The sequence below is a fragment of the Motacilla alba genome, chromosome 4 (genome assembly GCF_015832195.1).
Source record: "Motacilla alba alba isolate MOTALB_02 chromosome 4, Motacilla_alba_V1.0_pri, whole genome shotgun sequence".
Lineage (NCBI taxonomy): Eukaryota > Metazoa > Chordata > Aves > Passeriformes > Motacillidae > Motacilla > Motacilla alba.
Window position 1 is genome coordinate 52,175,250 of NC_052019.1, and position 22,665 is coordinate 52,197,914.

The 22,665-nt window shown below is 37.3% G+C and overlaps 1 protein-coding gene across 4 annotated transcripts in view; it reads right to left on the reverse strand.

Moving 5' to 3' along the window:
- The window catches only part of CCSER1 (coiled-coil serine rich protein 1), a 615,878-nt gene that overhangs the window by 73,171 nt on the left and 520,042 nt on the right, over positions 1–22,665 (reverse strand). The window contains exon 11 of one of the 4 annotated variants that reach the window (XM_038134234.1): positions 19,644–20,408. The exons of the other annotated variants lie outside the window; for them this stretch is intronic. Coding sequence (XP_037990162.1) covers positions 20,320–20,408 — 89 coding nt within the window. The 3' untranslated portion in view covers positions 19,644–20,319. Of the gene's footprint in view, positions 1–19,643; positions 20,409–22,665 lie in introns of those variants that run through there. 4 annotated transcript variants of the gene reach the window in all.

A 22,665-nucleotide genomic window follows, 5' to 3' on the forward strand; every position in this document is an offset into this window, starting at 1 on the left:
ACAGGAAAACAGATGCAATAAATTTTGGACTTCTTCAACGACTTATTGTAACAAGCAAGCAGCTTGTGAGTGGGATGGAGAATGTAAGTCTGATAAATTAATGAGAAATCTTTTTCTCAGAGTGCAGGAGCCAAGCAGGATTCTGCCATTAGACCATTTATTTGTGCCTTGCTTTATGTTAAACAAGACCTTCTAGAAGGAAAGATACAGAAAAATCTGAGGGAGTGTGCAAATCCCAGCTTGTTACAGACAGATGCTATCAGGAAACTGATACACACACCAAGGATCAAATGTGTACACCTGACTGGGTGGAGTGAAATCCTTCACATCATGTGATGACAGGTGCACGAACCTGGTCCAGCAGGAGCAGCTGTCAGATAGCCTGTTTCCCAGAGCAGGCAGTGAGGACCAAAACTTGAACTCTTGAGTGAGTCTAAGCACAATCCTTCCAACTATCTTTGCATGGAACTTATTTGCAAAGCAGAATATCTGAATGACCACTTGGTCAGGCTAGAGACACCCCTTCCTGTAAACTAAGAGAACAAACAAATTCTGAAAAGCTATGAAAAAGAAAATTAATTCCAATATTTCTATTTCTAGGAGTTAAATAAACAGTATGTACTGCTCACTAACTTCCTCCTATAGCTGAGAAACTCTTTCAGAGTCTTAAATTTGGAAGCAGGCAATAAAATCAAGGTTTGTTTGCACATGAAAAACAACTGAAAATACATGAAAAGCAATTCTTGCTTTCAATAGTGATCATGCCACAGGATTCCTGGCTACTACACCTGCATGTGTAGGGATGGCAGAGGATGCAACAATACATTTGGAAATTTGTGGATGTGTGCTCACTGCTGCAGGGATGCCAGATCTACCCATGAAACCTTAGGTTTTGGCTTTCTGTTTTTTTCATTTTTTTTTTGATTTTGTGCTGCTTTGGTGTGTGGGTCTGGCTTTCATACAAGGGGATAGTAAGGAGTGGGTTTTCAAATATGGGGATAGTAAGCCCTCTTCATAGAGTAGGTAGACACAACAATTCCTTCTCTAGCTGGGGACCCACAGACAGCTGATCTGGATCTCAGGCCCAAGAGTATAAACAATGTGGACTGAAGAGAGAAAAAACAAGAAGGATGGGACTTCATGGGCTGGGGCTGTAATTGCACAATTAGCTCCAATATGCTAATGGACCAAAACTTATAAAATGTGAGATCTGGTGACCAAGCCCACTTTTCCTTCCATCTTGGAGCCGTCCGGGCAGAGCCAAAGCCCGGATGGTTTTGGTACTGGCAGGGTGTGGCCTTTGAAGGCCCTTCAATAAATATCCTTTTACTCCCCTTAACTCTGTCTAGCCTCTGTTCCAGCTGTTTAAGGCAGCAGTTCTGGCACCCCAGACGGGACTGTGAGGCATCTGGAAAACCCTTGGACCTGGCATTCTGGGGGAGGCCCAGCTGAGGTCCAGAGGTATCAGAGGCAAGAACCCTTGGAGCTGAGTAGTGTTCTGCAGTCAGCAGGAACAAAACTCTGCCAGAAGTAAGACTTAAGACATGTATACAATGTTTCGGAGAGAAAAAAACCTCAGAGAAGGGTAAAGGCATGAGCACAAATGGAATTCATGCACTCATTGCAGTGAATCACTTTTGACTGTTGCCAAATCCGTGTGCTTGCATTTTTCATTGCAGGCACATGTTTCCCACCGACCCACATGCAGGGCGGGCACTAAAGTCAGTAACATGACACAAACTGTGAGAGGCCGGGTGATCATTGTGATAATGTCATTCTCCAAGAAGATAGCATTATTTGGGCAATAATAACTTTAAACAACTCTTATAACAGGAATTGCATTATGCTCCCATTACTGTCATTAAAAAAACAAAACATCTAAAAAGATCAATCATACAAAGCCAGTAGTAAAAGCCAGTGTAAAAACCTTGCAAATGTCTTTTTATTACTCTATCAACTGACTTCCTTTTTTTCCTCTACCTCTGGAGGAATAAAGAATGGCAGTAAATTAACTATTTATAGTTATAAAAATAGTGACTTCCATCTACTATAACTTGGAACTGCTGTCCCAACAACTTGCATGCTTGATGAGATATGAACAGCATAACATAATTAGGTAATGTGAGTGATGTATGGTCATCGCACACTAAATTTTTGCTAAAATACTCTTTGAAAAAAAGAATACTAATATGCCAACCTGACATTATGTGCTAGGTATACCCAGAAAATGAGAAGACTTTAAAAAATTTTGGAATATTATCTGGAATATTTTTCCCCTTTGGAGAGCTCTAGAGGACTAATATCTCAGCATTGCCATCCACAAATGAGTACACTACTAAGACAAGCAGCAAGCAAGTTTAATAATAGATAATATTTAGACAATGATACTAAGAGTCTGGGGAAAAAGATACAAGATGAGAGTACAGCTGTTCTCATTTCTAGCCTGAAGTATCTGAGCAACAATTAAAACTCTTTAAAAGTGTTTATGTGTACCTCATAGAACCACTTATATTTTTCATGTAACCTTGTTTTTTTTAAAATCTAAGTAACAATTCAGTTATCCATTGTAATAGCCAGTAGAGACACTGCTGTCAAATGAAGATCTCACTGAAAATAACACCTATCAAACCAAAGCATTCCATCATTTTCAGAAATATTAAATACACTTTACTCCCAAATGAGCACATCTAAACTTTGTGAAAAAATACACTAAATAAATGAGTATCTCACATTATCTTACCCTGCGTGAGTCTTTCCATTTAGCAAATTCCTAAAGACTTGTCCCTTGGGGCATATTGGGAGAAGTTGCACTGTAGTGCTTGAATTATAAATGTTCTTCAGAAAAGATTTTTTCAAGCAACTTTTGTCAACAATATTTCTTTTCTTGTGGAAGAGGAGAAACAAAAATTATATTTAAATATGCCTTGAGGTCTAGCAAATAATTTTGCAGTCAAGGTCTTCTACTGTCACTCAGAAAAAACATAACTTCTCACAAATTTGCAGACATTATGGACAGCTCATCTGCAGCCAGAGGTGTTGTTTCTTTAGGAGAATCAAATCCCTTTGTTTCATCACAGAGAAAAATATGACTTTCAATTATACTTTGAGTACTTTATATTATATTTTCTCTTCAATTATTGTTACAATTTATTTTTCACAGATAACCAGCCCTTATGAAAGGGACATTTTCTTCTTCCCCCAAACAATTACAAGTCTTAAGACATGTGTCTCACAAGTTGGTGACTGAGCAAAAGCAGAAATTCTAATTTAAATGCCAAGAGATTTTAATTTTCAGAAGAGTCCAGATGATTACTCCACTGAAACAAATTCACAGGAAGGAAGCTCTGAAGAAATAAATTTAAATAATCTCTTCCAGCATAGGAGTACATTTCTTTTTTATTTAATCATTGCAGGCATTAACTCCTAATAAACACTCATAATTAAGGCAAGGTTAAGTAGCATGAAGATGAACACCTTCAAGTTGTTGAAGATGACAAAACGCTCCCCTGGAATTTGTTTCAAATGACTGTGGTTAATCCTATTATTCACCTTACTAGAAAAACTACATGTGGGGTCATAATGAATCCCTAAATTCCACTGACTGCAAGGGTACTCAGGTTCCCAAATGTTTCCGGCATGTGAGGAGAAACCTCTGCCTTCTATTCTAAGACAGGTTCTGTTTATCTTGACTACACTAAGGAATAAATAACTTTTCATGTTATGAAGAAGTCCTCACTTTTCCAATACAGACCATACATCTACAGTGAAGGTTAAAAACCATTGTTTCTCCTGCTGACCCATCAGCACATAATCAGCTTTTTTTTTTTTCACTTAAAGAATAAGTGAATGAACAAGCTGAAAAAACTGTTGACAATTAAAGCTAAAATAGGGTGAGTTTGTTTGTATTTTGTCACAATGGAAAAGTTAGAAACACATGCAGATGATCTACCGACCTGCAACCACCCTGTAGTGCACCCATGCAGACATGAAGCTTCCTAAATGCAGGATTCCATGATTCCATTTCCCACCATATTATATCCTTTATTTATGCACATACACACTGATGTGCTCATGGCCTTTCAAGTTTGCACTCACAGTGCTCTGCAACTTCATTGTAGTTCTAAACTCTAACCCTCACACTGGTGGACAGAGTTAAAACACAACAGTGTTTGCCCGATCCAAGGATTGCAAATTCATTTTAACAATCCATTTCAATTCAGAAGGAATGGGTTTATTGCATGCATATGAGATTTCATAAAATGATTTGTACAGATATTTTCTTTCTCTCATTTTTGATTGTATGTATCTTAGGAAAGGCCAGGCATGAAATTGGAGCTGTAAAATAAGCTAGAATTCATTGATACAACTCTGCTCTGGGAGCTCAATAGGTGTGCAACAAAGCAAGAAGGGTAAGGGGGCTGAATTATTCATTGAACCTTTAAGCATCAACAAATAACACAGTGAAGAATGCCTGTTTTGCAACAGTAGGTGTGAAGCATACACATAAAAGAAAATGGATCCTACAAAACCTGTCCTTTCAGAATTCAACCACTGAATCTTTTTCTCATTTGTAATTTGGAGAGGAAATAAGACTGCCAAGTTATTTATAGGAGGTACATGGCATAATTTTAAAAAAAAATTACTCAGAATAACATCTTGAATACTGTACCTACTGTATCAGCTTCAAGGGAAAAGAAAAACTGATGAAAACTGACAAAAGGAAAAGCCTTTCTTATCAAGCAGTTACAGTGTTGGCATAACCCAACTGTTATTAGCCTGAACTCAGTATAAGAAATGAAAATGTGTCAGTAACACCTAACAAACTACATATATAGCAATACATAACAGATACTATAACACAAGCAAATGATTACTTTTAGGTTCCAGCTGCCATACCTAACTCCACTTCTCTGATACCATTCCCAAACAAATCCTTTCAGTCAAAAATTATCTTTGAGCTAAATAATTGTTTTCTTACTTTTCCAGGTATTTAAAGTTTAAAAGAATATATATTTTTTCTCTATGCTCACATCTGTAGCCAGATCCATTTTATGGTGAGAGCTATTCAATTAATTGGTAAGTCTGAAACACTCTGTTGATAAAGTCAGGTGGCTGCAAAACTTTGTAACAATGCAAATGGAAAGCAGATATTCCACAAAAAATGCAATATTGTTTTCAGATTGAATTAACATTTGACCAAAGGTATTTTTGTTGCAGTTTTACCATTTGGCATTTTTGATAGATCCAGTAACATGAACATGTCTCATCCTCACCTAGCTTTTAGTGTTCATGCTTCTGATGCTTTTATTTTTGTTTTTTAATTTCATCTGCTGCAGGCCTAATCCTAACAGATCACTGGTATATCTTCTAAAGGACCACTTGCAGGGAAAAGAAGAAAATAAATTAGTAAAATCGATTATATTTTAATTTTGTACCTCAGTGAGTTAAAATACTATGCTTTTTCTTTTCATTTTGATTGTCATTTGCTTCATCATAAAGAGTTTCCAAGTCTCCTGCTGCTGCTCATGAAACAGAGAATACAGAAGGAAATAGGTAGAATTGTGGCAACCCAGCATCCTATCTCTGACTGCAGCCAAGAACTAATGCCCAGGGTAGGGTTAAAGACTCTGGGCAATCACACATTCATAGTTCCCAAATTTGCTCCACCAGCCTTCAGAAGGGAGCACACAGATTTCTACCTCGGCTTTTCTTTGTGATTCTTCAAGAACATCATGTATTAATGAGTTGGGAACTGCTGCTCTTAACAAAAGCAAGACAGCAAGGCATGGGAATTTTTTTCCCTACGGAACGCATCCAAATACCACAAAAATGTTTGAGTACACTGGCCCTGCTTGCTGCTGCTGAGAAAAACCAATGCACCTGCAGCAGAAACAAAAGCATGTCCCAGGCCCAGCAAATGCAGCTCAGTGTTGGGCACAGCTGTACAGACACACATTTCTATTCACTGCTCCTGCTGTGGTTTTACTAATCCTTCCACAGAGGGTGGGCAACACTTGTGGGTAATCTCTCATAGCTGCAGCAATCACAGCGGAAAGAATAACGGTGACATTTGACATGGCAGTGAGACTATTGCATCACTGCATAAAAAACATTTCCAAAACCATCACCTGTATTTCAGCATGGCACAGCTTCCCTCATGTGACAAAAACAATTTCCTTAGTGAGTTATCGTTTGTAAACATCCACTTGTGCTTTACCTATGCCAGGCCCACATACCATCATAAAATAAAATTTAGAGTTTGAAGCTCCCAAGGAGTAAAACTAGATTGTGATGAATTCTCCTCTTATTTCCTAATAATATAACCTTTATGTAAAAGAAATTATCTCTCTTGTCTTGATGTCTGCACAAAACAGTGTTTCCAGAAAGTGGAATAATTAAATTGCACTTCCACTTTTAATTATCTGCAGCAACCAATTTATTATTTTGCTGTACTACAAGGAATGAGAGCTATGAATGAAATGAAATGAAATGACATGAAAATGAAACAAAGCTTTTCATTTAATTCAATGTTATGCCTTTGGCACAAGTTTTGTGAACTCCTTGATACCACTGTTAAAACAAACAGCTGAATGATTCTGTAAATGTGAGTAGTACATAGACATCACGAGCAAGAGCAGGGTCCTGTTATTGTAGGACTTGTGTAAGTCATGGCAAGGACCATTATTATCTGAAAATCTTCCGCTTTGGTAGCCAAGATGATAGAGGTACAAAAGTGTAAAGCAAAGTCATAAAGCAAATCAGGGGTAAAATATTCACAAACAGCTGATTTACCATTGCATCCACTGGAATGATGGATGTGCTGCCCTCCTGCTTCTATTCCTCACTTGGAAGCCCAGAGCTGCTTTGGAAAGGACCAGCTCTCCCTAGATATTTGCCTGCTGCTCAAGAAGATGGTTCAGGATTGTATCGTCTTAAGAATGTTTATCATAACAACTAAAAGAACTGGAGCAGAAACTCCCATGGACCAACTCTGCTTCTGCAGAAGGCTGTGAATGACCTACCACCACAGCACACAGCTCATGGTCACCATGAGGACCCTGCTTTGCCTCAGGAATACTTCCACAACAAACTGAGCTGGAACTAAACTGTAGGAAAAGGTCAAAGGTCAAAATCTATCAAGCATAGGTCTGCTCTGCTAAAGTGGATCCACAATCTGCATAAGATTTGTTTTTATATCTTTTATCTTTACATGTTTTGAGTCAGCAGTTAGACTCCACAAGGAGAATGCAGACTCCTTACTCTCTACTCTTTATCACAGGGATTTTACAATTCCACCTAGTCCTGTCTCAAGACTGAAATCCTGTACAATATTTACTAACTTCTGGCTAGTGAGTGCATGTTCCCTTTTAGGTCCTTCATCCTCTGTTGCTGTTATTCTATATTTCTCTACGTGTAACTAAAAATCCATCTATCCAGCTTGAAGCCAAGCTTGTCTAAATCACTCCCTACTTCATCGCTTTCTTCAGCAGTTCCAGCTCAACAGAGGATTTCATCATGTTTCAAGTTCTTTCTCTTAAATCTTTAATCACATACCAAACAAAATGCCACTTAATAGATTCCTGTCAGGAACACAATCATTTAAACCCCCCCTGTATGAAACTGCATCCACTCACATACTTTCTGGCTGCTACCTTCTGACATGACCCTCAGTCCTCTGCCACACTTTCCAACTATGAACTGTAGTTATTTAAGGCTGAATCCCAACCAATTATTCAATTAACTTTTCCCACTGTCAACCTAGAGAGAAGAGAAACGCTTTAACATCTCTTCACAAAGTTTACTGTACCAAATCCTCCAAAACTTCTGGGGGGAAAAAAAAAAAGAAAAAGAGGAAAAATTGCATGCGGCAAACCATCCACTGCCAGAGATGTCTATCAAAGAGATCACTCTCTAAGCTCCAGATGGCAGGTCTCCTACAGGAAGCAGCTGGTCTTTTGGCAGCACGTCCTCACAAAGTGCCAATGGCTAAGTCTGTCTGTGGTAATTCAAGGCCACCACAGGAATTTTGTGCTGAAATTATTTCAGCTGTACAAGCCAAGCTTTTGCTCTTCAGCAGACCAGAGCCAGCAGCCAGACCCACCGCTTTATCACATACCCTGTCCATCTCCTCTCTGTGAGGGGGGCACATGGGTCTACTGTGTGCTTTGAACCAATTTTAACATAACCACAAAAGCTGGTGACCTTGATTTATTAGTCAAGCCACTGTCTGCAACTTCTTCATGCAGTGATGTGCTGCTGTCTGTGTAAAACAGCCACCAAACCTATAGAAATATGGAGTGTAAGAAAATGAACACTAGGTCATCTCTCACACACAGGGAATGATACCCTGATTTTCTTACTTGATAGTTTTGTTCAGCCCTTTAGCAGAGGAATTCTTATAATTTAGGTTCAATATTAGTTGTTTTATTACCATTTCTAATATATTCCATAGATAAAAAACTAACCATAAAAAGACTTTGTTTTCAAATTTCTCTTATTTCTGATCAGCATTTTTGATGCATTATTTCCATCTTATTTCTTCCTTTTTTGCACTGTACCAGTCCTCTAGAATCTCCTTGGTACAGGAGATGGGTAGCTTGCTTTCCATCACACTTTTAAAGCCATTAAATGTGTAGCTCCTCTCTCAGTTTTTTAAATAGAACTCTCCACAGCACTTTAAAGATTTAAGATGACCACCTAACTTCTGCAAACAGCAACCCAACCCTGTGGGTATTCAGCAGACTTCACCTGCCCTAGTGTGCAATGCACTCTCAATTCACAGCATCCACCTTCCTAAACCAACTGCACCAGTCCACAGAGAATGCAATTCCCTAAAAATCAGAACACCTTCTATCTTACCTGAGCACAGCAATAGCTTAGGAGCCAGACAATGACACACAATGTCAAGATTTCCAGTCGGGCTGCAAAGCCATGCTCACTCCACACATCAGTGGCACCAGCTGTAGCCCAATTAAACTCAACAGTGCACAGGTGCTCCCAGAAATGAGTAACAAAAGCAAACTCCCCTTTAGGGTTCTGAAAAAAAAATTAGAGTTCTTTAGCTTCTTTAGGTGTCCAAAAACCAAATGGATTGGAAATCAGAGAGAGAAAATGACATATAGAGAAATAAAATTAATATTAATTACAATTTAATGTAATTCCATACATATTTAGACTAGAAAATACATGTGTTCATAGTTTACCTATATAAACAAAGATTCATTAAACATTTTAGGCCCACTTTTGTTTTAGCCGTGTGTTAAAGGAGTTACTCTAACCTGGGAAAATAGGATGTATCATCCAAAGGGCAAAATGCACTATTTCTAAATAATATTTGAAAGCTTCCTTTATCAACATTCAAAAGCTACCTACAGGAAAGACGTTTTGGCGTAAAGGTAACTGAACTACATAGCTAAAATTCTGGGCAACATTTCAGTGTGTCTGTGAACAGAATGGAATCAATTCACAAAAACAGAAAATACTTAAAGTGATCATCTCATTTTAAAAATGAAAAAAGTTTCTAAATGCAATATTCCAAAGAGCTACTTAAAAGACAAAATGAAGGCAAATTCTGTGGAAATGTATTAATGGAAAAAAAAAAAGGCAGCTATATTAAATTAATGCTGAATAACCTTTTTAAGAAATACACTTGATTTTCATGGTAAGAAATTAATCAAGCTGAAGATTTGGAGAGTTTCATTCACCAGTAAAACATTATTACATTATACCAATAAACTTGCTGCAACAAAATGAGCAAATGTATGTTTATTAATTAAACTACTGGAGAGCCAAGATATTAAAGTAGAGTTGTCAGTGCATAGGATTCATAGATTCACATTCTCTTAATAAAAATAAAAGCACTTATACCAAGTAATTGATCTTATTTTCTTAATAGAAGTTATAAAAACAGCTGTGGGGCTGTGCAGAGAGCACAAACAACAAAAATTTAATAATACTATGAACAACAGCCTTTTCAATTTAAGGCAGTATTTACCTCTATTGATAAAGCCAGCCAATATCATAGAATATAACTAGCAGATGGTCAATTGCATTATAAATTTTTCTAATATACTAACTGGCAACACAGCAGATTTTCAGTTCATAAAAAGATATTAATATGTAATAGTGTTAATACTCATGGAACAGATTTTTTTTTTTTTTTGGTAATTTTATAAACAATGGTTCTACAAAAGGAACAGGTCAATAAACAAGAAGTGGGTGTTCAGAAACTCAAGAGAGTTTGGTAGACTGTGAAACAACATTAACTCCTAGCACAGTCATTTCAACTGCAGCATGATAACGTGGACTATTTTTGGTCCTGTTTCGGGTAGATATAATGAACTCATTAAAAAATGACATTTTTTATAGTTCTGCTTATCTGACATGCTACCAGTTAAGAAAGATGAAGAGTGCACAAACACATTGGTCTTTACTAATGTACACAGAAGTGAGAAAAGGGAGCTGGCCCAAAAGGAGATTTTGCAAGCCCTCAGAAGTTTGGAAAAATAGTGATTCTGGCTACTAGATCTCATGTATTCAGCCAAACTCTGTGATGTTTTAGGTTGGAATTTACAAATGAAATCAGACAGGAGAAACAATATATTGTGAACTAAAGATGGCAAATGAATGACTAATTCTCTGGGAGCAGAAGCCAGAATTTCATACTTTTTTTTATGTCAACGTGTATGACTGCTTACTGACTCACTGCACAAAAACAAAGCACTTCCAAAGAGACAAAAAGAGACAAAGTTCCACAGACCTCCTGACAAATCTATTCACATAAATTCTTTTTATTTACTCTGGAGGAAAAGGCTTACAGACAGGATTGGATCTTTCTTGCTGAGCTCAGATCACACCCCTCCTTTGTAAACAGCTGATGCAAATCACAATACTTAGAAAAAAAGTTTTTCAAAGCAATAGTAATTTATATTTTTTTCCAAATTGCATGCAAAAATAATAATGCCTCTATCTCGCATTCTTAATAGGACTGCAGATGATGCTTGATGATAATTGCACTTGTGATTTTTTTTCCCTTGTAGTTGCATGGAGATGGAAACCTGAGTGTGAAAATCTACAAAGTTTGTCAGCAGGTTTCATGGGACTTAGTCCATTGTATCACTTATACACCGTGAAGGTCAGTCAGGAAACTGGCCTTTCAAAAAGCTTTTCACACACTTGGCCCAGTTCCCTAACTAGTGCCAAATGGGAGCCTACAAAGTTTGGAAAACCAGTGCTCTAGACACCTCAAAACTTCTGCCTAGGTCAAGTTTGAAAAAGAGACTTTCATTTTTTGAGAGTAAAATTTCTGCTTTTCCAGGACTTCTGTGCTTTGACAAAGACTCAAATGGTCAAAGGCATCATAACTCAGCCACCAAGGTGAAAGCCAAAAGAAGGTGACAGATGTCACAATTTTCATATGCAGTAACAGTTTCCTTGTTCATGGCTTGGAAAAATGGTACACTACTAATGGGACACGGTGTTTTCAGAAGGCACTTGGAGTTAACACGGGTAGAACAGCTGCCTTCTAAAAACTTGCATCATATTGGGGAATAACTGGATGAAAACAACAGAGAAAGGAAATAATTTTTTTTAACATTTGAATTCATTACTTTTGTTCTGGGTAGCTTGTAAACTCAACTGTGCTCTGGAGAGTGCGTGTAGCTGACATTTTCTTCGAAGAAACTAGAGAGACTTTGTTTTCCCTCTTTGCCAGTTCATCAGATTTTGGTAAGGGCTGCAATCAAGCCTAGATTTGGTAAATACCAGATTACAAAGGCTGGGTGCAGATGTGCCCTTTGGCATTTTCGTTAAAAATATTTTTCAGTAACACTAGGGAAAATATACTAGAGAGATTACATTAAGGTGAGAAAATAGTTTCCAAACCAGCTCTAGGCAAATAAACATTAAAGAAAAGCTACAGGTACTCTCAAGTATGTGACGCTTGTTGTCAGATAAGTATTATACTTGTGATGCAAAATTTATTTAAAAGGTAGCAGCAACATGGCAGCAACTATCACATAAACACAGATTTGTTTGTGATCGCTGGGCTGGGGTTTTTTGTCACAATCCCTGAGTTAAGGGTTGAGGGGAGATAAAAAAATATGGCTCAAAACAGTTTAGCTATGACCCTCCCAGGAATGAGACTAAAGTGATTACATCACTCTTGCCAAGCTACAAAACTCATCAATAAGAAAAGAAACAGAAGCAGTTCCACCAATAAATGTAAATCTCAGGGAGCAAGGGGGCCTTAACAGACACCCGGTTCCTTCTAGAGGAAGCATGACAATTTGGTCCTTAATTTCAGCAATAACACACTATTTTATCCTAGTTTAATTCCACTGGTCTGGAGGGTTTTTCTATAAAGCTTGCAGATGAAACAGAAATAAAATAAAAATATAAAAATCCTTTGGATTGCAACTACAACCATGGGAGAACTTAATTTCAAAAAGCCTTAAAAAGGCATTAAAATGTTATCTTTTTTCCCTCCCCTCATTATACAACAGTAGATAATCCTCTGAATTACAAATCACGTTTTACATATAGTCTTAAATTACGTTGCTAAAATATTGATACAGCCAGACCTGGTTAATTCAAGCCAGTTTTCCTCTCATTAAGATTTAACAGAGGCTGAAGCATTTATGGTATAATGTCATGCACACTTAGGGACAAAGGGAATACAGCAAGTGTGAATTAGGTGGGAATTGAACAGCAAGTGAATTACATTAGAAATAAAGAGAATATTTGATGTGGAGAAGACACTGTTCTCTTGGGCTAATGGTAAGGGGTGAAGACAAGGCCAGCCACCCTTCTCAGAGAGGTTCCATGTGAGGAAGACTTTGGTGCCCCCTTCTCATCTGCCACCATCTCTGCCCAGTGGGTGCCACTGGTGTGCATCAAACACATCCCTGAATGTCACACAAGCCTTGCTGCCTCTCAGGTGACCCTGTTTCAACTACAGCCTCCCATCACTGCTGGGTGGTGGGCCCTGGGTTACACAAACAGATGTGGTAAATCTAAACGCACTTTTAAATCTATTGGGAAATAAAGGAGTAGTTCAAGTAGCTGCATTAAAAAACACTTTACAAAGTCATCACTTTGCAGAATGGCAGTACATGCACTGCAGCTTCAGATCAATATAAGCTACAACTTCATTTAATCCAGAAGAAACACCAGCATGTAGTAATTGTGACAACAATAACAAATGTATACCTGAGAAGTGTTGCAAAGATGTGACAAAGATCTTCCAGGCGAATGTAAACTGCCTGTTCTATCACAGACTGCAGACCAGTCAACAGCAGCAAAATATATTTAGAGCAAGAACTTTAATGAGGCAAAAACAACCAAAAACTGTCACAAGCTCGGATCCAGTCCCAAGATACTCAGATGAAGCATGATTGTTGTTGTGGCTGGTATTTCCTATCAGAAAATTGCCTAACCTGAAGACTAAGTAGCACGATACAAACTTAGGCAAAAAAATACCAAGGTTTTCGTTCTTATAGAATACAAGTACCCAGTGATGAATAAAGTTGTTAATGAGAAAATTTGTTACAAAATACAGAAATTGGAAAATCCAAATAATTGCAGATTAAAAAAAGCACACTCCAATCACATTCCTACAACATTACATCTCTCCACAACAACAAAATCTATAAATATAAATGAAACATTGAACCCAGTAGATAAGAGAATGCTGGTCTACATTGTGGCCATTCACTACTCCCTCAAAGCAGTTGCAAAATCATGGGACTATCAAGAAGGGGAAAAGAAACATTCTTAAATGAATGTTAAAATTATTCTTAAATTCCTGAAGAAAACAGCAAATACAATCTTTAACAATATGCAACTGGAATCTGCAAAAATGTTGATTTGGAATTAACTTATTTTATTTAGAAAAAAAAAATCAGGTAACTTTTCTTAGTATTTCTGAATTTGAAAAAGACACCTTCTTCAGGGTTCCAGCAACAGGAATAAATGTGCAGTAAATCAACACACAATGTTTCAAAATTAGAAAATCTGTAATCACACCCAAATTTGCCTGTTATGGCCACTTACAGATGGATGGTAGAGAGCATATTTAAAATTTAGGCATTTCAGGAGCTTGCTTAAGTGAAATGACACAGCTGCAGGAAGACAGAGGCTTTCTTTCAGCAGAAAAGAAGTCCACTCCCAGCATGTTGTGACAAAACCAGAATTTCCCTGATTGAACAATTACAGAACATCAGACTACACCAACCATCTCACTAATAATTAAAGAGCAGATAAATGATTCCTTTTTTTTACTGGACATCAGAACCAGAGTTCTTAAAAACGTAAAAATCAAGGAATATAACTCATATTGGGCATACTAATTCACACTGAAGGCACTTCCAGGACTTACAGCAGAACTGTAAGTTCTGCTCTCCAAGCTGTTTCACAAAAGGATCTTGATATCCTCTCTCCTTCATTTTTAACTGTGACAGCTCTGTGCAGCTCTACAGAGGTTAAGCGAACTAGAGACTGAAATTCTGCAAACCCTTCTTGAGCAAAAAGCTATGCGGCAGCTACAGCTTAACTGTGATGAGGTAAGGAAAATTTTTTGGTGACACAGGACTTTTCACTTGTGCTCTCACTTCTGACAAACACAGAGTGTATAAATAGTAAATAAATCACAGTCTCTATTATTTATCATGCAGCAACCTGGAACTTCCTTCTGACGTCTACAGAAAAGTAACTAAAATATTCACAAGTGTCCTAGTTTTCAATATTCACTACAATTGTAGTGAGTAACTACAACTGCAGCCAAGCTCTGCTGGTTTCACACAGAAGTCTTAGGAAGGGAGGATCAGAGCCAGGGTGTCTCCACAAAGGCACCACTGCCCAGCTGTTTTCCAGTTCCTCTGGTTTCACCAGGTAGTGTGACACTGTACTGGGCTAAGCAAAACCAGGAAGCACTATCAACTTTTTCCTACTTCTGCACAGAGCAGAAAACCACCTAATCTTCCCAACCTGTGTGTGAGAGATGGGAAAGAGACTTCTGCTGAACAGGAAAGAGACTCTGATAATATAGAAGGTTGAAGACAATAAAGTTAAGGCTACAAATGTGCCTACCAGAACAATATTGAGCAGTTCAGTAAATGCCTACAAGATACACTAGCGAAATTAGTACAAAAAATTATGTTATCACTGTCAAAATAGATTGCTACTTAGATGCAATTAAGTGAAAAATTCAGAGAACATATTCTTCAGATTTATGGGAAAGACTGATTAAAAAGTTGTGAACAACATGTCAAATTTAATGACAAATTACATTAAAATACCAAAAATACAACCTTAGTGGGTTTTAAAAAAAGAAACTATCACCAGGTTAATACTGAGAACTGCATGTTCCTTTTACAGCTCCTTTGAGTAGTGGCTCAGACTACTATTTCTTAGGTGGGAGGAGAAATCCTAGATCCAGTTATTATTATTACCACTGTTATTATTACTAAATCAAACCTCACTTTTGCATATTATCCAATGGGAGCAGAAGAGGCAACACCTCATATATCTGAATAAAAGCAATGTCTTCATGCTGGCCTTATTGCACTTAAGGCCAGGCTATGCCTGAAACCATTTAAGTCCTTCCCAGACAAAACTGACCTGTCAAGATTTTTTGAGCCAAAGAGTGAGTTTATACTGGATTGGCACTTCATTTGATAGGACTGTGACATTTCTGATTTGTGTACTAAGAGGTCTACACACACTGTTACAGCTCTTCTATCAATAAGTCCACAGTTTGGGCTCTGCTTGGGCAGGAACATTTAGGTCCAGGCATCCTTCACTTTACAAAAGGAACTTTTTCTTCACTGGTCACTGCTGCCCCCAAAACAAGTTGCTAAACTGTCTTCCATAGACGAGGAACTGCAAATGAGGAATGATTCATCATTCAGCTCCCCCCAAAGGATTTAGTGAGATGAGACATGTAGAGGCACTAATAGACTGTGAAAGAAGTGTGGGCAGAACTAATTGAGTAGTATCGATCCACCAGTGCCAGTGAGATTATCATGAGCGCCTAAAGTCCTCACAATATGGAAGATTTGAGAACAAGGGAGCGAATTGGGAAAAAATTCATCCCTCCAACTAACTCTCAACCATGCATTTAGCAACCCTATTACAGTAGTACTTAATACACACACTGCATAGCCTGATTTATCTTCAGAGCTTCACAAATATTAGCTAATTAATCTTTCACCATTGTAGTTTCACTCCACAGCACATCTTAATTTTTCTTTATAATTGAAGCTAAAGATTTAAACTGGCACAGAACTGTGCACTATTTCGAAGGAAAATGCTCAGTGACCTCATGCTCCTTAATTTGTCACAGCTAAAAACTTTAAAAAACCGGATAGAAAAAATATGCATATTTATAGAATGAACTACAATAATTTCTCTGATTACTATTTAAAACAAAATGCATGTTGACAGTCTTAGCAGTTAGTAATTCTGTTTTACTGGAAATTTAATGATGGATTTGTAGTTGAAGTTAGTACTTTTGCATTGCAGCCGGCTGAAGTGCTAAAATGTCAAGTACTGACTGATTACTGTTTAATTACAGACCCATAAACAACTTTATATGGCCACAGAATTATTCCCCTAGGTCCTCACAGTGTTACTACCAAAGACTAATTTTGAATAGGTGCTTAACTTGTGCACTATATTTGACATAAAGTTTTCTGGTTGGACATATTGGCATTAGCACTATTTAAAATCTGGATGAGACTTTCCCGGGTATCTTTGCAACAAAAAGCTTTGTCTCTTGCTTCTGGAAAAAATTTATTCATTTATTTTTACTCCTAAACCTTACTTGCTATTGAAGCTGAAAATTGCATCAAAAGATATGGCAGTTTTGTGAAAACATAAATGTTAGCTAAAGACAAGAAAAAAACGCAATTCATTGCAACTCAGTAGTGAAGGGGAAGAAAATTTAGTGTGGGTGCTCAGTGTGTCACTTCTTACTCAGAGCATTCAGAAACACAGCATAGCGTATAAAGTCATTTACAAAATTATTTATTCCTGTGAGGGTGAGGAACCCTTCTGAGCTCTTCTGCAATCATACATGACCCCTATCCCTTCTACAATACAGCAAATGGGCAGAGCAAAGTTTGAACTGTGCAAAATTATGACTCTTCCCTCCAGCTGATTTAACAGAGGAAAGAAACAAGTAGAAACAGCCAAAAGTGAGAGCAGGGCATGAGGAATGTGTCTTTAACTAAAGACAGGGAAAAAGGTAGATGGTTGTTTTCAATGGATTGATTTTGGAACTATGTTATGAAACCTTTGCCTTGAGCTTTAGATTTTCAGACTTCATGAAATATCTAAACATAAACACAGACAAGCACAGGTTCATTTGGATCAGAATTCATAGAGGATCAGTGTGCCATCAAGGTCTGTGAATCCAAACTGCCCCCAAGAACACAAAAACCAGATTGTAATAATAAAATATTTTATTACTCACACATGTTTCAATAAAATTTCAAGTTAGCAATACAATGATATGACTTCTAGTAGTATATTAGCATTTTACTTAAATTGCATCATTAATTTAAGTATAAAATGACATGCTGCAGTGCACCAGTCATTAAGGACACTTCTTCACCTGTTTTACATTGATTCTGTTTATTACCACATCTGCTATTTCTTTCTTACTGTCTTATTCAACAGCCTATCTCAATACCTAACTATATCACACACTTTTTACACCACCACACTGTGAGGTCAATTAAAGTTTTTGTTAAAATTACACAAGAACAGATTATATTATTTCCTTGGTGAGTATTTTAAAAGCCAGCCTCAGGTTTGTTTGATTATTTTGTAGTTTATGCAAATAAGCCATTAAGCTCCCAAGGAAAATTTCACATTTCCCAACACATTTTCAACTCATTTTTCTAATCTGAAAGTGTAAACCTAATTTGAGAAGCATACAGCTCCAGCACCACTGCTGTGTATAATGCATTTCCTTCACAGCAAAAGCGATTCTTAAACATTTTTCCAATAAATAGCCTATTGTAGTTATTGCAGATTGCATTTTTGTTTGTATCTCAGCCTATTTTGTTTCACATAAAGATAATATTTTCACTGCTCTTTTAAGAGCTCAGTAGATTTTCTTAAGAACTTGGCCGACTGGACAGCCTAAAAAATGTTGACTATTTGAAACAGCTAGCCATTTCCATTGCATTTTCTGCTGCTGACTGTCCTGTAAACCTACAGCTTTTACCAAAAAACTGCAGTTCCATGAATCTTTAAAACATTATGTTTGCCCTTTTCTGCTTCTTTCCAAAAACTGCATTACAACTCTGATAAGAGGAAACAAATCCACAACTGGTCTTGACTACCAAGCCCAGCAAGACAGATTTGCATGGGGTGGTAGCACTGGCAGCTGCAGTGCTGTCATGACACCCTTATTTCCATCTTATTTAGCATGTTTTCATCTTGGCACCTTGGCTGAACTCTCATTTAGACCTAAATCACATACCTCCATGGCCCTTTGCACAAACTTATTCTAAGTTGGTATAAACATATTAAAGGAGGGCTTTTTCTTCCCCCCTCTGAAGATGTAAAATCACATTGATTTTGTGACTGACAATGAAGCTGCTTAAACGAGTTTCCCATCTGTCTGTCCCTTGACTGTTCATTCCTGTCTTCAGGAGTGTCAAAAATCTCTCTCTACCTGAGCTGTGCCATTCTAATTTATGGCACAGCTGCTCAGTAGACTAAATCCCTAATTTGCTATTGATTAAAAATAAACTTGAAATTTATTTAAAAGTTAACCCATTCATTCTGTGCTGTTTCTGTGAACTGGAAAACAGATATGAAAAAGGATCCAGAAAGCATTGCTTGGGCATGTTTGACAGCGTGACAGCATTTTTTTTAGCATAAAAATAAATAAGCTTCTGGCTGCCACTTTCTACTATGGCCAGTGACAAATGAGTGACTATCATTTACCTTTACCTGCATCTTCTCTTGAAAGATTTCATACAGATAATAACTCATATTTAAAATTTTCCACATTGGTCAGAGAATGCAGAGGAGCATTACTGCCAAAATTAGATATTCAATATAGGCTTTTCAAAGCTTACTTGTACAGCTATTTAAATGCCATACTTCTCCATTTCCCTAGGAGTAGAAATGTGAATTTCTTGGTTTTGTTCATTTGACACTGGCAATATATAAAAACAACTTGAAAGCATACAATTCTCATAGGTGTTATTATTATCACAAGTTTAGATTACATTCTGAGTTTCACTTTGCTATGTGAATGCTTTAATTTACCCTGACTGTAACTTCTGTGCTTCTAACATCTGGAATAAAATATGCACATGTGAGATTGAGTGCTTTCTTTTTCTCCTCTATTGCCTCATCTACTTCATAACTTCTGCAATTTTTCCTTCCTGCTTATAGAGATTTTCCTGACAGTGGCTAATAAATCACTGTTCCTTAAACATCCTTCAACATACTATGAAGTTTCCATAAAGCTGGAGCTCCCTAAATTAGTATATAAATACACATATTATCTTTATGCTGCTGACTCAGGACTGCAACATTTGCACCTATTAGGGCACCCCAGGGCATGGCATCCTTCCCGGCAAGGAGGCCCCATCAGATCTCAGAGAGAAAGGCAGAAGCCTCTCATTCTTGGTGCAAAAACAGGAGCAGAAGGGGAAGGCAGGCACTTAGGGGGTAATTTTTAAAACAATACTGTTTTCATCCCCTCCTCAGCTGCATGGCCAAAGTAGTTTACCTCTAAGGTCCTTCTAAGAGGCCCCTGCAGTGGCAGAGGATCAGAGAACTCACTGCTCATCCTAATGATGCTGTGCCAATGTAAAAGGGGAGATTTATGGGCTCAGAAAGACCACAACTTTGAGGTGAGGGCACTCAGTAGACATTACTCCTAAACTGACATCACAAAGAACAGCAACTGACTAAAACAAGAAACCACATTTAAGGTGAGGCTGAGACCAGAGCTACATGCAAAAAAGGAGAGAAAAACTGAAAAGGGAGCAAAAGTTCAATAACAGGTTGAAATCTTGATTCTACCTAAAATAATCATTAAATTACCTACAACTGATTTAATGACAACTTTTCTTTTGCTCCTCATGCTTTCCTTGCATCCTACACAGGCCAGCTTGATTACAACAACTTCATCATGATTGCTTTCTGTCTTATTCCTGAGTTAGCATTTTTCCCCAGTTATGGTTGACTGCATTGTAGTGTTACATCTCTCATCCATTTCTCACCAACTTGCTATTTATTTGAAGCAAGTGCTATACCTCTGAGCAGAGATATGTCTCCATTACATAATTTCTATATGGGATGTTTATGTGTAAGTGGTGAAAATGAGAAGGCTTGGTTAGACAAGATAGCAGAAGCACACGTTTTCCTGGGTGAAGTATCTGAAACAAAAAATAAATAAATTATGCTTAAGAAATGAAACAAAAGAAACAAAAGTAAGAGTGAATTGCTATTTTCGAAAGCCATAAATATAGACAGTTTCAAAGGCTCCTCACCACTATGAGAAAATTCTGAGTGATAAGAACGGGAGAAGGCAGTGCATTTTCGACTTTTATTCATATTGATCCTGCCTGAAGTCCCTCGTGCCCTTCTTCAGGTAAGGTCTGAAATTACAAGCCACAAACACCTGTGGCAGTATTTTATCTTAAAATGTAAATTATTACTGAAAGTTAGAATGTCCTGCTGAGAAGCAGGAGGCCTGGGGCCTTGGACACAGTTATCCTTGCCCATACTTTAGGCTTCCTGCAGCGCCATGCATGTGGATCCGTTCTCCTCCAGTGAACAAAAATCTCAGTGGCTAATTAGCAGTGTGCATAAATAACTTCTGTGGGAGAGACACATTTTGGAAGTAGTAATTGGCACGCTGTCTAGCTCTGATTTGCAGTTCTATTGCGTGACCGACATACGGCTGGAAAGAAGAAATCATTCATTGCCTCAGCCTACTGTACTATCTACTTAAGTAGCTTAGATGAGTGCAAGTGGAAATAAAGTGATTATTCCAATTATCAAAGGCTCACAGGAATACATTGAGCCATGAGAAATTCACCCTCACTTAATAAACTGCTTAAAATTAGCATTGAAAAACAGCAGGAGTCAAAAGCTGTGTGAAGTTCAGCTGACCTAACTGCAGAAGCACAGGACAGCAGCAGGTACCAAGCAAACTGGGACACACTCATCTTCCCAGTCTGTGCTGAAAAAAACACCAACTAACATCTCCTAAGGACTCTGGGTAGACTTGAAAACAACAAGAATGACATTAAAATTGAGTTTGACTGTCATTAATCTATATAGATTTACTCAAACACGCTGCCCTTTGCTTCCATCCTCTGGCATTTGTCCATTACAGCTGTGTGCCAAAATTGAATTGTTTCATTAAAGTCTGAAACAAAAAAGACTGATTTTTTTAGTTACAAGAATTAGTCTTTTTAAAAGATAATATTTGTTAATAGAGAATATCTGATCACCATGATTCATTGTCTGCACTTAATTCCATCAAGCATTCATATTCCCAGTGCATTTCAAATATACCCACAAGCACATTTTCAGAGAAACTGTAATAGCATTTGCTTTATAAAATAGTATTACAGATAGATTGGATTTCTTGCTTTTTCACAAAATTATAACAGCATAGAATTTCAGCCGCTTCATGAGTGGAACTACAGAGATTTCCTTTAACTTGAGTCTTTGGGGGCTTGGAGTTTTTTTCAGCTTTTAATATGTTCTGCATAAAACCAAAACAGATTCAGAAGAAAATCCTCCAGCAGATTTTTAATGATCTGGGTGAAAGAGTACTTTGAAATCTCACAATTTCATCTCAGAATAGCACCTGGATATAACCTGAAATTTCAATTATTCATTGTCTAATGTAAAAGCACAGTACTGTTTACATGGCAATTCCATATTACATTTATCATATGTCTTTGGAGCTAAATTAAAAATGATAAAATATATAAAGCATTTAAATGCCAATAGCCATAGACACACAATCTCACTCAGGTAGTTCAAGTTGCCAAGATGTGACAAAACAAAAATAAGGCTCTACCAGTGAAAATCCACAGAATAGAAAGTTCAGTAGCACAGGCCAAGAGGCCAGGTACAAGTAGTATTCCTGGCTTAGCTTCATTTAGTACTGATTACATCTAAAAAGTGCTAGTCCAACCTGTGCAATAATTTAATGGATATTTTTGATTAATACAAACAATGTAATCACAGAAGGCTTAGATTACCAGGACTGCAATTTAAATAGCAGTAGCTAAATACATATTTTCTTTTTCTCAACTTACAGCAAATTCGTGATCCATACGCTATAATAACACTTTTGTGTGAATTGCCCTACTTTCTTACCAGCAACATAGAATGCAGAAAATAGGCAGAATAATTTGGTAGATTTTACTAGCACTGTTATTATGAGCAGTGCTACAAAACGAGGCTTTTCTGTTTATTCTCAGACTGTTCCCAGAAGCAAAATAGACTTTTGTATTTTATTCAGGCCCTGTTCTCCTGCCTTATTATAGACATTCACTTTAAAAATTATTTTCAATGACTACAGTTTACTGAACTTTGATCATCAGACTAAGGTTATGCTAAAAAAGTTGTAAGAAAAAAGCTGCTGGAGCTATATAGTCTTCAAATACCAAA